We start from the raw sequence: 17,275 nt of genomic DNA on the forward strand, positions 1-17,275 counted from the left end.
GGTACAGCCTCCTGTACATCCAGGTAGCCTATTGCCCCTCCGGTGCAAGCACATACAGCATGTTACTGTACAAAACAAGATTAAATCAAGCACAGGAGAAAATGACGCCATCGAGAGATGTAATAAACATGAGGTATATGAAGTTGCTGCCCATATAACATGGGATGCTGTTTCACAGCACACTTTTCTTTATCATTAGAAAAAAAAAAAACCACTATAAAACAGTGATTAAAAGGGTAGTGTAGTAAATACATAAACCAGTGACATGGTCCTTTATTATATTTATTAAGTATTAGGTACTAGACGTAGTTGTATGTGCTGTACTTTTATATGACTGGCAGCACAGTGGGTTGGTTTACATTAGCATCTCCATAGACACGGGAGTAATGCATTGTATTACATTACCATGTGGTGATAGCCACACCACTTAGACAGTAGTGATTTTTCAGCTCCATTATAATCTTACCAGAGGCCTGGTGCATGATTTTGGGGGGTCCCTTGGCCTGGCTGGTGAACAGGGCCATCTTGTCCACTCCTGATCGGGGCCTACTGGCAGGGGTGGGGTCGCGGGAGCAACCATGGGAAGTTGTCTGGTCGTGGGAGCTTGGCTGTGGGAGCACACTGACCACCAGGGAGCAGATTCTGCCTTGAGCATCTGCCCTCTGGTGGTCAGTGCACATCATAGCTACCGGCCAGTCTTAACCGTTGCTTGGACTTTTATATAGAGAGAAGATGGGACCACTGTCATATATGTGGTCTGTTGAACGAAATGTTGTTATGCAATGCACAGCAAAGATATAGTCCTTTTTTCTTCTTTATTGTTTAAAGTCAGCAACCAAACAGCATTTCTATTTTGAGATTGCTATTCCATGTGATAAAGTGATGGCATTTAGGTCTGCAAGCAAGAAGAAGATTGCATTTCTGCCTGTGAAAATGATCAACTGCCTCCTCTGGTATTTGAATTTCATGACCAGGAGTATGAGTCCGAAATGACTGTGTTGTTTCTGTCCTGTTAGCAAAAACCTTCAAAATCCTTTGGTGAACCTATGAATTTGTCTCTTAGCATTGCTGGGGGGAAAGTGTAGCCTACAAAAGTTTAGGCTCTTCCAGAGCCAGAGGAGAAAGGCAAGCATAGCCATCTGTGGGATTGACATTGAGTTAAACCTGTGACAGGTGAGGACTTTTGCTTTGAGCTACAGGGAATAGACAAATAAAGCCTGGAACAATAGATGTAGAACAAACAGATTCATGTGGTTGTGAGAAGGCAGGTACAAAATACTGTGTAAATGTGGTGGTGGAGAGGTGTCACTTTAGGAATACTGTTTTACTTAGTGGCTGTATCTTGTATTCCTTAGCCAGAAGTGTGCTAAGGTTCCTTCTTATCCACAACCTCACCAGCACTTATTGTATGACTTATTAATGGTTGCTATTCTGGCTGGTTTGCAGTGGCACCTCATTGTCATTTTAATTTGCATCTCTCTAATAATTAGTGACATTGAGCCTATCTTCATGTCTCTTGCCATTTGTATGTTGTCTTTGGAGAAGTATCTATTTAGATTTTCTATCCACATTTAATGGGGTTGTTTTTCTTTTGGTGGATTATAGGAGTACTTTATGTGTTTTGGAAATTAACCCCTTACCATATGTATTATTGGCAAATATGTGCTCCAATACAGTGGATTCCCTTTTCATTTTGATGCTGATTTTTTTTTGCTTTGCAGAAGTTTTTTTAGTTCAATGTAGTCTCATTTGTTCCTGTTTCTCAAGAATGTTGAGGCTAGGGGACCCTACCCCCCTCCCTATGTGGGAGTCTGTTCTGTGGTACTCTTTCCCCCTCCCTACTTTGGAGTCTGTACTTGTTCTTTAACAAATCTCCGCCTTTGCTATACCGAAAAAAAAACAAAAACACAAAAACAAAAACGAATGTTGTGGCTATTTTGGGGTCTTTTTCAGTGTTCTGTATCTCATTTGAATGTTCAGAACATTCAAATTTATATGCAAATATAAATTTTTTGCATATTTCTAGATCTGTGAAATATGCACTTGGCATTTTAATAGTGATTGCATTGAATCTAAGGATTGCTTTGGATAGTAGGCACATTTTAATGATATTAATTCTACCAGTCCATGAACATGGTATATTCTTCTGTTCGTTTATCTCTTTTTTCAGGGTCCTGGGCGCTTGCTCAGTGGTGGGGTTGTGTGGGAGAGGTGGGAGGAAGTGAGTATTAGGTTAGGGAGAGATTGAAAGCAAAGCACAGAGCAAGGGAGGCACAAATATACCCAGGTAGCATGAGTCTGCTGCTGGAGGTGCAGTGTTCCCAGTGCAGAAGTAGTGTACTATTTCAGGTCAGTCCGGAAAGAAGGTGTGGACACCACCAGAGCAGAGACAGCAACAGAAATCCAGGTCTTCTTTTCAGGAAATGAAGGGTGCTGCTGATGGTGGTTGCTTGAAGGCAGAGAGACTGATGTCAGGGTGAGCACATTGATTAGGTTATTTCAGCTCAGCTGTCCAGGTAAAAGGTGAGAGGTAGTCTTATTGCAGTATCTGGGGGAGTTAGAGCCTGTAAGCCCTGGTGGATGAGTGAATGTAGTGTAGAAAGGCATGATAAAAAGGGACAGGAATGATAACTTCAGGTCTGAAGCTGATGCTGTGGGATTTCCAAGTGTTGATGGTAGGGAACTGGCCAGAAATGCGGATGAGACTCGGGGAGGGATCTGTGCTAGAGAAAAAGATGTGAGAATGATCAGGGCAGAGGTAATAGCTAAAACTCCAGGAAGGGATCGGCCCAGGGCAAGTGGGAAATGTTGGTAAGATGACTAGGGGGGTTCAGGGGCGGGGTGCTGGTTTTGTACTAATTTTGTACTGTTCTGGGCGGGAGAGGCTCGATTGCTTTTGTGGGAATTAGGGGAAGAGTTATACAACTGCTGTATAAATACAGACTAATGTTTAAGTTAGAATCCTAAATAGAGAGTTACAACTGAGGATAGAGGCAGAAATGCAAGGCTTGCGAAGGGCAGAGTACAGAAGAAGGGGTGAGGAAGATAAGGAAATGTGTTGTGGCAGGAGGACAGTTGAAGTTGTTCATGGCAAGGGTGACTTGTTTTCATCTAAGTAAAGTAAAAGGCAGATGCTGTGCCAGGTGTGGGGCTGGAGGCTGCGAGACCATGAAGATGGATCAGCAGGCCAACACAATCAACTGAGAGTTGAGCTGTCTCCCTGGGCCTCTGCTCTTTATTTTCTGTCTCTTTAGGTGCAGATGAGAAAGAAGTTAGAGAAGAGAGTGAAGAAGCAAGAATATGGAACCTGCTGAAAGAACAGAAGCTGAGAGAAGAAAGAAGGCAGAATGAACAGAAAGCTTTGGAAAGAGAACGGAGAAAACTAGAAAAACTGGATCGAGAAAAGGTATAATAAGCATAGCTCAGTTCTCCATGCTAGTAGGTAACTTTTAAAAAGCTTGCTGCAGGCATCCCAATCCTCTCCTGTGCTTAAGCCCACTGAAAAGGGCTGTACATGGGCATAATAGGAGTCTCATAGGAAAAGGGAGCTTTGCAAGTCTGTGAGCATGCATTCTCATGTTCCTGAAAACACACTCGGAAAGGAGATGGACTCTGCTTTGCTGTAGAACTTCCCTGTGTAAGGGGTTTCAAGGTCAGCTGGCTAGGACCAGAAGAAACTGGGGGAGGTGGCTGCCAATCTGGTGGCTTCCTCAGGCTGCCCTGCCCTCCTCCCTCCTCATTGTCTTTGACTTTCTATGTCCTGATTCTGGTCCCAGGCAGATGGATTACCCTGCTACTTCTCATGCCTGCTGGACCTTACGTAGATTAATCTTCTGTATCATGTTCCTTGAATTCCTGGCTCATTTGATCTGGAACACAGACACTTTAGGCACAGTAATTCCTATTCTTCATTACATGATATATTTGTGCCACTTTGATAGTAGCAACGAATGAAACAGTTTTCTGTCATGCACATGTCACATAAAGAAACAGAGTTATAGTACTATGTGTTTTTAAAATGTATATGTGTATCTCCTATTTTGCTGGTCATCTATTTACAGCAGATTATTGAAGAGTCTTTCAAGACGGAAATGGAGAAAGAATTAGAAGTGAGTGCTCAGGAAATGAAAGACAAATCTGTTTGTGGTGAATATGCTTTAAAGAAATACATGCATATCACCCAAAAGGACCAAGACCTGAAGAAGGTGGATAAGGTACTGATGCTATGGACCAGTGGTCTGTATGTGAGGATGTGAGGGCTTCTGTGGTTTGTTAGAAAACCTTGGGACAGGAGTTGGAGACAAAAGGTAACAGCAGAGGAAATCCAAAATTCAAATGGAGCCTCAAGTCGTATGTATATTACACTTCTGACAAAATGTTATCTCCTTTGCTTGGGCCAAAGAGTGAACAGATCTTGATTGGTAAGGTTTGTAAAATTGGAGCTATCTCATTATTTTCAGAACAAGAATGAAAGTGCTATCAATGAAAAACAAATGGATTGGTACTATCTGAGACATGAATTCTATATAATAAAATCCTAATATGCAAATGGTTGAACCGCAGAATGACCAGTCATTATGATGGGCACTGACCACCAGGGACCGATGCTCAATACAGAAGCTGCATCCTGGTGATCAGTGCGCTCCCATAGGGCTCATGGCTGGCGAGCGCAGCGGTGGTGGTGGGAGCCTCTCCCACCTCTGTAGCATCGCGAAGCGATCAGTGGGACATCCCCCGAGGGCTCCCAGAATGTGAGAGGGTTCTGGCCGGGCTGAGGGACCCCCTGAGTGCACGAATTTCATGCACTGGGCCTCTAATATATTACATAAGTCTAGAATACTATGGCTATTGAGAATGCGCACAGGACAGTTAGAGTGCTTGCTAAATTTCACATCTAAAAGTCAACGTTTTGGACTCAAATTATATTTAGGCAGTCCTCGGGTTACGTTGAACTCGATGTATGTTGTTTTGCGGTTACATCACTATCTCCCATTTACAGTGTTAATAAAAAAAAGTTCCGTCATTTCGACATATGTACATATGTGCTTTGTTTTTTATTATCTGCCACAAGTAAAGGTCAGGAATTGTTATCTTGCTTTAATTTTTTTTTTCACTCTTTCACTTCATTACTGCTGTGTATGTGCTCCATGTGAGTGATGTAGGTGATTCTATAGGTGGGTTCCGACTTAACGGGGAAAATCGCGTTATGTCGCGATATAACCCGAGGACCTACTGTATATTTCAAAAAGTTTTCAGCCCAACCAGCATGGCTCAGTGATTGAGTGTTGACCTATGAGTCAGAAGGTCACAGTTTGATTCCTGGTCTGGACACATAACCCAGGTTGCTGGCTCAATCCCCAGTGAGGGACGTACAGGAGGCAGCCAATCAATGATTCTCATTGCTGATGTTTCTATCTCTCCCTCTCCATTCCTCTCTGATATTTTATTTTATTTTATTTTTTATTTTAGTATTTTTTATTGTTTTATTGCTTAAAGTATTATAAAGAGTATTACATATGTCTCCTTTTTTTCCCGCCCTTGACAATCCCCTGGCCTCGCTTACCCCCAGTGTCTTATGTCCATTGGTTATGCTTATATGCATGCATACAAATCCTTCAGTTGATCTCTTGTCACCCCTCTCCAGCCACCCAGCCCTCCCCGGCTTTCCCGCTGTAGTTTGACAGTTTGTTTGAGGCAGCTCTGCCTCTGTATCTATTTTTGATCATAAGTTTATAATGGTCTTTATTATCCATAAATGAGTGAGATCATGTGGTATTTTTCCTTCATTGACCGGCTTATTTCACTTAGCATAATGCTCTCCAGTTCCATCCATTCTGTTGCAAATGGTAAGAGTTCCTTCTTTTTTACAGCAGCATAGTATTCCATCGTGTAGATGTACCACAGTTTTTTAACCCATTCATCTACTGATGGGCACTTAGGCTGTTTCCAGATCTTACCTATGGTGAATTGTGCTGCTATGAACATAGGAGTGCATATATCCTTTCTGATTGGTGTTTCTGGTTTCTTGGGATATATTCCTAGAAGTGGGATCACAGGGTCAAATGGGAGTTCCATTTGTAGTTTTTTGAGAAACTCCATACTGTCTTCCATAGTGGCTGCCCCAGTCTGCATTCTCACCAGCAGTGCACGAGTGTTCCTTTTTCTCCACATCCACTCCAGCACTTGTGTTTTGTGGATTTGTTGATGATAGCCATTCTGACAGGTGTGAGGTGGTACCTCATTGTTGTTTTGATTGGCATCACTCGGATGATTTCAGTGACTTTGAGCATGTTTTCATATGTCTCTTGGCTTTCTGAATGTCCTCTTTTGAAAGGTGTCTATTTAGGTCCTTTGCCAATTTTTTGATTGGATTATCTCCCTTTTATTAAGTTGTATGAGTTCCCTAGTTGGAGATTAAAAACTTATCGGTGATAACATTGGCAAATATGTTCTCCCATGCAGTGGGTTTTCTTGTTGTTTTGTTGATAGTTTCTTTGCTGTGCAGAAGCTTTTTATTTTGATGTAGTCCCATTTGTTTATTTCTGTTTAGTTTCCAATTCCATAGGAACTGTATCGGTGAAGAAATTGCTTTGGCATATGTCTGAGATTTTGTTGCCTTTGGATTCTTCTAATATTCTAATGGTTTCTGGTCGTATATTTAAGTCCTTTATCCATGTTGAGTTTATTTTTGTGTGTGGTGTAAGTTGGCGGTCTAGTTTCATTTTCTTGCATGTATCTGTCCAATTGTCCCAACACCATTTATTGAAGGGACTATCTGGACTCCATTGTATGTTCTTGCCTCCTTTGTCAAATATTAATTGAGAATATTGGTTCGGGCCCGTTTCTGGGCTGTCTGTTCTATTCCATTGATCTATATGTCTGTTCTTGTGCCAGTACCAGGCAGTTTTGAGAACAGTGGCTTTGTAATACAACTTGATACCTGGTATTGAGATCCCACCTACATTGTTCTTTCTCAGGATCGCTGCAGCTATTTGGGGTCTTTTTTCATTCCAGATGAATTTTTTGAGAGTTCGTTCTAGGTCTGTGAAATATGCCATTGGTATTTTAATGGAAAGTGCCTTGAATTTATACATTTCTTTGGGTATTATGGACATTTTAATGATGTTGATTCTACCAATCCAAGAACATGAATATTTTCTGAATAGAGGTCTTTTACCTCTTTAGTTAAGTTTATTTCTAGGTAGCTTAGTATTTTTTGGTGCGATGGTAAATGGGATTGCTTTTTAAGTCTCTCTTTCGGTAAGTTCACTATTGGTGCATAGAAATGCCATTGACTTCTTGGCAGTAATTTTGTATCCTGCTACATTGCCAGATTCATTTATTAAGTCTAATAGTTTTTTGATGGAGTATTTAGGTTTTTTTTATGTATAATATCATATCATCTGCAAATAAAGACAGTTTTACTTCTTCTTTTCCAATTTGGATGCCTTTTATTTCTTCTTCTTCTTGTCTAATTGCAGTGGCTAATACTTCCAGTACACTGTCAAACAGGAGTGGTGAGAGTGGGCATCCCGGTCTTGTTCCTGTTCTTAGGGGAAATGGTTTTAGTTTTTGCCCATTGAGTATGCTGTTGGCTGTGGGTTTGTCATATATGGCTTCTATTATGTTGAGGTATGATCCTTCTATTCCTACCTTGCTGAGAGGTTTTATCAAAAATGGGTGTTGAATTTTGTCAAATGCTTTTTCTGTATCAGTTGATATGACTGTGTGTTTTTTTTCTTTCAATTTGTTTATGTGGTATATCATGTTTATTGATTTGCGGATATTGTACCATCCTTGCATCCCTGGGATAAATCCTACTTGTTCATGGTGTATGATCTCTCTTATGTACTGCTGGATCTGATTTGCCAAGATTTTGTTGAGGATTTTGGCATCTATGTTCATGAGGGATATTGGCCTGTAATTCTCTTTCATTGTGTTGTCTTTACCTGGTTTTGGAATTAGGGTGATGCTGGCTTCATAAAATGAGCTTGGAAGTGTTCCTTCCTCTTTAATTTTTTGTAGTAGTCTGAGGAGGATAGGTTTTAGTTCTTCCTTGAATGTTTGGTAAAAGTCCCCTGTGAAGCCGTGTGGTCCTGGGCTTTTGTTTGCTGGAAGCTTTTTGATGACTCTTCAATTTCTTCCATAGTTATTGGCCTGTTGAGATTTTTAGATTCTTCCTGATTGAGTTTTGGAATGACGTATGTTTCTAGGAATATGTCCTTTTCCTCCAGGTTGTCTAGTTTGTTGGAGTGGAGTTGTCCATAGTATTTTTTAACAATCATTTGTATTTCTCTGGGGTCTGTTGTTATTTCGCCATTATCATTTCTGATTTTGTTTATTTGGGTCCTCTCTCTTTATTTCTTGGTGAGCCTGACTAGAGGTTCAACAATCTTGTTTATCCTTTCAAAGAACAAGCTCTTGGTTTCATTGATTTTCTGTATTGTTTTTTTTGTCTCTATGTCATGTATTTCTGCTCTAATCTTTATTATCTCCTTCCTTTTGCTCCTTCTGGGCTTTCCTTGTTGCTCTCTTTCTTATTCTTTGAGAGGTAGTTTTAGATGATTTACTACCATTTTTTCTTGTTTGTTGAGATAGACCTGTAGAGCTATAAAGTTCCCTCTCAGGACTGCTTTCATTGTGTGCCATAGGTTTTGGATTGTTGTGTTTTCATTGTCAGTAGTTTCCAGGATGTTTTTAATTTCTTCTTTGATCTCATTGGTAACCCAATCAATATTTAATAACATGCTATTCAGCTCCTAAGTGTTTTTATTTCTAAGTGTTTGAAAATGTTGAGTTGTTTTTATTCTAGTTTATTTCTAGTATCATGCCCTTGTGGTCTGAGGAAATGCTTGGTATGATTTCAATCTTCTTGAATTTGGGGAGACTTTGTTTGTGACCCAGTATGTGGTCTGTTTTTGAATATGTCCGATGAGCACTTGAGAAGAACGTATATTCCGTGGCTTTGGGGTGAAATGTTCTGAAGATGTCAATTAAGTCCATCTGATCTAGTGAGTCATTTAGGATTGCTGTTTCTTTACCATTTTTTTTTTTTGTCTAGAGGATTTATCCAGTGATGTCAGTGGTGTATTAAAGTCCCCTACTATGATTGTATTGTTGTCAGTCTCTCCCTTGATATCTTCCAGGAGTTTTTTTTTATGTATTTGGGTGCTTCTGTATTGAGTGCATATATGTTTTTCAGGGTTAAATCCTCTGTATATTCAATCCTTTAGTATTATGAAGTGGCCTCCCTTATCTCTTATTATGGCCTTCACTTTGAGGTCTATTTTGTCAGATATAAGTATTGCTACCCCAGCTATATTTTCATTTCCAGTTGCCTGAAAGATATTTTTCCATCCCTTCACTTTCAGTCTGTGTGAGTCCCTGATTCTGAGGTCAGTCTCTTGTGGACAGCAAATGTATGGGTCATGTTTTTTGTTTTGTTTTTGTTTTTGTTTTTGTTTTTTTTCTTTTTATCCATTCAGCCACTCGATGTCTTTTGGTTGGAGCATTTAGTCCATTTACCTTTGAAGTTATTATTGAAAGGTACTTGTTTGTAGCCATTTCTATTTTTTCTGTGTGTTTTCTTTCTGAGCTTTTTATTTCTTCTTTTTACACTGATCCCTTTAGCATTTCTTGCATTGCTGGCTTGGTATTGATAAACTCCCTTAGCCTTATTTTGTCTGTGAAGCTTCTTATTTCCCCTTCAATTTTGAATGATAGTCTTGCTGGATAGTGTATTCTTGGATTCATTGCTTTGCTTTGCATCACTGTGTAAATTTCCGTCCATTCTTTTCTGGCCTGATGTGTTTAGTTGAGAAATCATATGATAATCTAATGGGAGATCCCTTGTATGTAATTTTCCGTCTCTCTCTTGCAGCCTTTAAGATTCTCTCTTTGTCCTGAACATTTGCCATGGTAATTATGATGTGTGTTGATGTGGGTCTTTTAAGGTCACCTTGTTTGGGACTCTCTGTGCTTGTGTGACTCTTTTTTCTTCCCCACCTCAGGGAAGTTTTCTGATATTAGTTCTTCAAATAGGTTTTCTAAGTCTTGTTCCTCTTTCTGTTGTTCTGGCACCCCTATTATTCGCATGTTGTTTCGTTTCATGTTGTTCCATAGCTCCTTTAGGCTCTCCTCCTGTCTTTTAATTTTTTTTCGCCAATTGCAATTCAGTTTGGGAGTTTTGCTTCCCTGTCTTCTAATTCGCTAATTTGGTCCTCTGCTTCTCCTAGTCTACTGTTGAAACTTTCAATGGTGTTTTTTATTGCAGCTATATCTCTCTTCATTTCTTCTTGGTTCTTACATAATTTATTGATTTTTTTTATCTGTTTCTTCTTGCTTCTTGCATAAGTTGTTGAGTTTTTCCTTCATCCGGTTTATGCACTCTAGGACCCTTAATCTGAATTCTTTTTCTGTCATGCATGCCTCGGTTTCACTTAGCTGCTTTTCTGGCGAGTCCTCCTTCTCTTTCTTTCGGGGGTTTCTTTGTGTACCCATGTTTGATCTCACCGACATATCTAGATGTTGAGTCATTCAGCGACTCCTCCTTGGGTGGCAGTGGCTCCTCGGGCTGTGGTTGCTCCTCTGGCGGTTATTGTAGCAGCTGCTCCTCAGTTGGCAGCAGCTCCTCTGGTGGGTGCTGTTCACAGTTGTGGTGGCTCCTCTGGCTGGTGGGGGGAGGCTTCACACACAGAATCTGTTCCTGAGACAGAGGATGTGCTGATCACGAAGCTGCTGTTCCTTGGTTGGGGCTGGCTACGCACGCAGCTGCTACTCCTTGACCTGGAGCGGACTGCTCACGTGGCCGCTGAACCTTGATTGGGGGCTGGCTGCATGCTGCTGTTGTTCCTCTGTGGTGGGCTGCTTGTGGGGCTACTGCTCCTAGTATCGGCTGCTGCTCATCAGACAGGTGCAGGCTGTTGTGGCTCTGCTCCTCCGGTGCATGCTGTGTAGAGCTGCCACTCACCAGATGTGGCCGGTCTGCTCATGTGGTTGCTGTTTCTTGGACCGGGTTCGGCTGCCGCTGCTCCTCGAATGGGGCCAGGCCACTTGCAGAACTGCTGCTCCTCGGATGGGCACACAGCTGCTGTTCCTTGGATTGGGCAGGCTGCTTGTGCGGCTGCTGCTGCTTGGACAAGGGCAAGATGCTTGTTCAGCTGCTGCTCCTCGGACAGGTCAGACTGCTCATGTGGTTGCTGCTCTTCGGATGGGGAAGCGGGCTGCTCACACAGCTGCTGCTCCTTGGATAGGGGCAGGCCACATGAGGCTGCCTCTCTTTGGCTCGACGCAGGCTGCTCACGGGGCTAATGCTCCCTGGACAAGAGTGCACCGCTCACATGTCTTTTGCTCACGTGGTTGAAAAAATAATGTGTACAGAAGTAGGAAATAAAGGAACAAACAACAAAAAAAGGAGAACAAAGAAAGAAGAAAGAATAAAAGCAACAAACAAAAAAAAGGGGGGGGAACAAAAAAGAAAAACAAAAGCTAACAAAATAATAAATAAAATTGAAAAATTGAAATGTCATTCCTTTGGCTGGGTTAAGATCCCAGTTTTCTGGAATGTCTGTGATCTTCTGATATTTTCAAAATCATTTTTTTAAGAGTTTCAGAGAAATCAAAATCTACACTAATAAAAGAGAAAAATGGTAATTGGCGTACGGCACTACCCTTTTCATTGGGTAATCAGGGCTATATGCAAATTAACTGCCAACTGAGATGGCAGTTAACTGCCAACAAGATGGCGGCTAATTTGCATATGTAGGCACATGCAGGGAGGCGAAAGGGAAAGCAGGAAGAAGCTCCCTGCCACTGACAGTGATGGGAAACCCAGGGGGGAGCTAAGAGGTGGGGGGCAGTTCAAAGGCGGCCCTGGGGCCACCTTTGCCCTGCCCCCCAGCCATGATCTGAAAATCAGGCGCCTTTGCCACCCTGGCCAGTGATAGCAGGAAGTAGGGGTGGAGCCAGCGATGGGAGCTGGGCACGGTCGAAACTGGCAGTCCCGAGAGCTAGGGGTCCCTTGCCTGTGCCTAAAGCGGAGCCCATGATCGCGGGTCCCTGCTACCCGAGCCGGATGCCTCAGCCAGAGGCGTCCTGCAGGGGCAGGGGCGGAGCCCGCGCGATGGCGGCGCCCCCCGCTGCCACTGCGGGTCCCCGCTGCCCGGGCCGGATGGCTAGGCCAGGGGCGTTAGGCCTGGGCAGGGGCGGAGCCTGCAACCACTGGGAGCTGGGGGTCCCCTGCGCAGGCCTAATGCTTCGGCCAGAGGTGTTAGGCCTGGGCAGGGGCAGAGCGGGGGATCACGGCGCTGCTGCCGCTGCGGGTCCCCGCTGCCCCGGCCGGACGCCTCGGCCAGAGGCATCAGGCCTGGGTGGGGGGCGGAGCCGGGGATTGGGGGGATATGATGGTCCCCTTGCCCAGGCCTGAAGCCTGGGTCAGAGGTGTCAGGCTTGGGCGAGGGGTGGAGCAAGCGATCAGAGGGAGATGGGGGTCCCCTGCCCAGGCATGATTCCTGGGCCAGAGGCCTCAGGCCTGGGCGGGGGTCAGAGCCAGTGATCGGGGGGAGATGGGGGTCCCTTGTCCAAGCCTGACACCTCTGGCGGAGGCGTCAGGCCTGGGCAAGGGGCTGATCAGGCGATCGGAGGGTGATGGGAGTCTACACCTCTGGCCGAGGCATCAGGCCTGGGCAAGGGGCAGAGCCAGCAATCGGAGGGGTCTGGGGGTCCCCTGCCCAGGCCTGACGCCTGGGCCAGAGGCATCAGGCCTGGGCTGGGGGCAGAACCAGTGATGGGGGGAAATGTGGGTCCCCTGCCCAGGCCTGACGCCTCTGTCAGAGGCGTCAGGCCTGGGCAAGGGGCCGATCCTGCGATTGGAGGGTGATGGGGGTCAACGCCTGAGGGCTCCCAGTATGTGAGAGGGGGCAGGCTGGGCTGAGGGACACTACCCCCACACACACACCCGGTGCACGAATTTCGTGCACCGGGCCCCTAGTTGTTTAATAAAATTAATACATTAATACACCTCTAATTTCAAAATTATTCTTTCTCCTCTTTTCAGAGCTCAATAAAGAGTGTCAGAGAAGACTCACAAGTGGACAAGCTGCTCCCTAGTGATAAAGATTAAAGGTATCCTTTCCCCAACATTGTGTTCTTATGCAAATCATTCATCACATTGCTGACTTTGTTAGCCCAAGAGCATTGTTCATATGTTGAGGTCTGCCTCTAAGAAACTATTGAATTAATCAAAATTACTGACTGCCAAAAGAATCTTTTACATTTTGAAGTTATGATATGGCTACTGATTAGGAAAGGAATGAGAACATTAGAAAGGTCCCCTAATGAACTGACAAGAATTTAACAAATTTTTAAAATTTTTGTCTTTCTCTAATTTAGTTTCACAGGGCTGTCTCATGAAGAACCAGATGACTTCTGGTAACCACCTGTGTTGCCCAGCTTTTTTCTCATGTAACACAATGTAATAAATACAATTCTCAATAAAAAATGTTTGTTTAATACAGGGTGGTTTCTTTTTCATCATTTAATTTGGTACTCTAGTGTATAAAATTAAAAATAATCAGAATTTCTCATACTTAGACCTTTCATTACACTAGAATGAGCTGTTACGTGTTTTTTTCCTCATTTTTGTGTTAGATATTTCTTTGAAAATCATGTTATTGGTCAAATTTCCGGACTGCATTTTGGTCGTTTCTTCTGTGTTCCTTGCTCTCCAGAGTTGGGCTATTGCCTGTCAAACCAGAGGCCATCTTCCCCAGCACCATCCTTCTGATTTGTCCCTCAAAATAAAGACAAAGTTTTTTCATTCTAGGTGCCAGAAACAGCATAGTACACTGGGCTTTATTTCTGACATCTTTGTCTTGAGAATGAACCCAAACCCTGAGAAGAAAAGGTAACAGTTACTGAGCACTTACTGACTGTGTGTCAGGTATTCTTTAAACTTGTACCTGTATTAACTCACTTAATGCTCATATCAGCCATATGAAGTGTGACTGCCTGCATTTTATAGATTAGGGAACGTGGGACACAGAGGTTAGAGACTTGACCAAGGTCTTGTGACCATCCAGTTGTGCAGCCAGGACCCAGGTGTCTAGACCAGCATCGCTGCCTCTAGCCTGGGCTGTGCTGGAGCTGCTTCTATGGAATACATCCCAGGACTGGGAATGGCTCAGCCCCTAGAAGCTCTTCCAGAATGGCCTTTAGAAAATGCACTTCACCCAAATCCAGCCTAACACAGGAAGGATTTATCTGGTCAGTCCTTCCATGAAAATCCTGGAGTGGATCATCTTCCTTTACAAATACAAGCTAAGCTGAATTGTTTTTGCCATTAATACTTGTCTAGCCCTTGAGTTCTACAACAAAATGATAAGGCTTTGTAGTGTTATTCTTTAGGCTTTAAGAAATTTATCTTTGAAGTATTTTTAATCCTTGACAATATGTTTTTCATTTCTTAGTTTTTTAATTTTAGAGACGGGGACAGAGACAGACATCAGTTTGGTTGCCTCCCCTACGTGCCTGACCAGGGATCAAATCTGCAACCTGGGTATGTGCCCTGACAAGAAATCAAACCTGTGACCTTTTGGTGCACTCCAACCAAGTGAGCCACACCAGCCAGGGCTATTGAAGAATATTTTGGAAAGTAATTGAAAGAATTTAAGCACTATTTTTTTTTTTGTCACAATTAGCATAAGCAAAACATTTACTCATGTTGCCACCAAGAATTTGACATCTCTTGCAACAGCTCTTAGATAACATTATTTTTCTTCCAGCTTTATTGAGATAAAATTGACAGAAGATTGTGAGTTTAAGGTAAGGTATATAATGTGTTCATTTGGCACACTACTGCAGAATGTTTGCCACCATGGAATTCAATGACACCTGCATCATGTCATATAATTATCAAATATTTGTGGTGAGAACATTTAAGACCTACTCTCATCAATATTCAATTATACAACATAGCATTATAACTATAGTTACTATAACACATAATAGATTTCCCAATCTTACTCATTCCCTAACAGGGAGTATATGCTTTTTGGCCAACATCTCTTTTTGCCCACTACTCAGCCTCTGGTAAACCCTTACTTTAGTCTCTGTTTATATGAGTTCTTTTTAAGATTCCACATATAGAGATTTAGCATTTGTCTCTGTAATTTATTCACTTAGCATACGAATCATCCATGTTGTTGCATATGCGAGGATTTCCATGTCTTCTCATGGCTGTGTTTCTAGGAATTTATCCAGGATGTTCAATTGTTGGCCTATAATTGTTCATAGTAGTCTCTTACACACACCCACACATATTTTTCTCCATTCATCCCTTATAGACACTAGGCACTTAGGTTGTTTCTATATCTTGGCTATTGTGATTACTGCTGCATTATACCTGCTAACATTGGAGTGCAGAGTCTTCAGTATTCTGTTTTCATTTTCTTTTGATAATACCCAGAGGTGGAATTGCTGATCATATGGTAGTTCTATTTTAAATATTTTGAGGGACCTCCATATTGTTTTTCATAGTGGTTGGACCAATTTACATTCTTACCAAGAGTGCACAAGGGTTCCCCTTTTCTCCATATTATCACCAACATTTGTCTTCTTTATGATAGCCAACCTAAATGTGTGAGGTTATAGCTCATTGTGGTTTTGATTTTGCATTTCCCTGATTAGTGATTTTGAACACATTTTCATGTACCTGTTAGCGATTTGTATGTTTTCATTGGAAAAACGTCTTCAATTCTGCCTATTTTTTGGATTAATTGTTTTTTGTTTGTTTTGGCTTAGGTGCATTTTATTGGTTTTCTGTCAGAATCCTTCTACAAAAGGGCAAAGTTAAAATCCAAGTCCCTAGTAAGGCAGTGAGAACCCTCCCCTTTACCCAGAGCCCTCCACCCTTCTCATGTTCATGGAGGTGGAGAGGGGGCTAATTCCATCCCACTTAGTGGGCTCCGTTAACGTCATAGGTAACATACAAGTTTTACATTTGTCACAGACGTGTTAGAAACCCCAAAAGGGGAAAGACCTTCCCCCTAACTCACCCTGCCCCTCAACCCCACCCCTCACACGTTGGTCCTGGCTGCAGGAGCCTGTGGTTAAGAACTGGTGCCATCCAGCAGGAGTTCTAACCCCAAGAAGGCCGCGGCCAGGTTATAATCCAGGAACATCCGTCCTCCAGCAGCACTGCGGAGCCCAGCACCATCTCACTCCCGGAGGCCGGCTATGTGCAATCTGGGCCAGGGAGAAGCCGAGGATGGGCAGGGAGAAGCCGAGGATGGGGCCGTGTCCGGGAGCTGGTGCAGGTAAATGCAGTCAGACTTGAAGGGGCAGCGGTCATTCCCCCGCGCAAAGTACCAGCATCGGATCTGGCTGGTCCGAGCCTTGAAGTTCCTGATGATTTGCACCTTCTCTGCCCCCCTCACTCACCCAGAATTTGTGGGGGATGATGTAGCTGGAATAGACACGGCACTGGGGACAGGCCTTGATGACATTCAGCGGGAAGTGCTGGCGGCTCATCCGCCAGGTGCTCAGGCAGCCCAGGCAGTGGGCTTGTGTGCAGTTGGGCAGGATGCCGAAGATCCGCTTGCCCTCCGGCTTGTCCCACACCTTGTCCATGCAGATGCCACACACGACATCGCGGCTGTCTTGCTCCCTCGCAAGGTCCGTGCTCTGAAGTGGGGCCCAGAGCCCCTGGGCAGGGTCTGACTTAGGCCGAGACTTCTGGGAGTAGCCGTGATCTCCATCAGGTGATGTCAGCCACCAAGCTCCTCATTCCGGCTGGCCAGCCCCTCGAGGCCAGGCTCCGTGTCCCAGATGGCCTCAGCCTCGGCCTCAGCCCCTCCCTAACCCACAGCCACTGTGGGCAAGTAGGTGGGCTCGGAGCCCCTGCGGGTCAGCCCCAGCGGGAGTCCTGGCTGGGTGACAAGCGGCTAGGAATGGCGGCGGCCCCCACTGCACGTGGCCCGGGGGCTGCGGGTGCTGATAGCTGCACCAGTCTCCATGGAAGCAGAATCCTCGCTGAAGTACCTGCAGTCCTGGGACGCCTTCCTGTCTTGAGCAAAATGGCAGCTGGATCCCGAGTGATGGGCCCGTCAGGTAAAGGTCCTGAATGGCCACTGGGAGTGGGGTCTGTCCTCCTCACCATGGCTGCCGCCACCGCCACCGCCATCCAGTCCTGCAGGGTCCATGCCAGCTGTAGCTCCTAGTGCCTGGATTAATTGTTTTTAATGTGTTTTGCTGTTGAGTTGTATGAAAGGGACAGAAT

The 17,275-nt window shown here is 43.9% G+C and overlaps 1 protein-coding gene across 1 annotated transcript in view; it reads left to right on the plus strand.

The window, feature by feature from the left end:
- The window catches only part of LOC308512320 (centriole and centriolar satellite protein OFD1-like), a gene marked incomplete at both ends in the record, with an annotated part of 142,442 nt that extends 129,322 nt beyond the window's left edge, over nt 1-13,120 (plus strand). The window contains 3 exon segments of the mRNA XM_081082100.1: nt 3,255-3,406; nt 4,062-4,214; nt 13,055-13,120. Of these exon segments, the coding sequence (XP_080938226.1) occupies nt 3,255-3,406; nt 4,062-4,214; nt 13,055-13,120 (371 nt within the window).
- Nucleotides 13,121-17,275: the final 4,155 nt, after the last annotated feature.

Source organism: Myotis nattereri (genome assembly GCF_964212035.1).
Source record: "Myotis nattereri genome assembly, chromosome: Y".
In the NCBI taxonomy this organism is placed as follows: domain Eukaryota; kingdom Metazoa; phylum Chordata; class Mammalia; order Chiroptera; family Vespertilionidae; genus Myotis; species Myotis nattereri.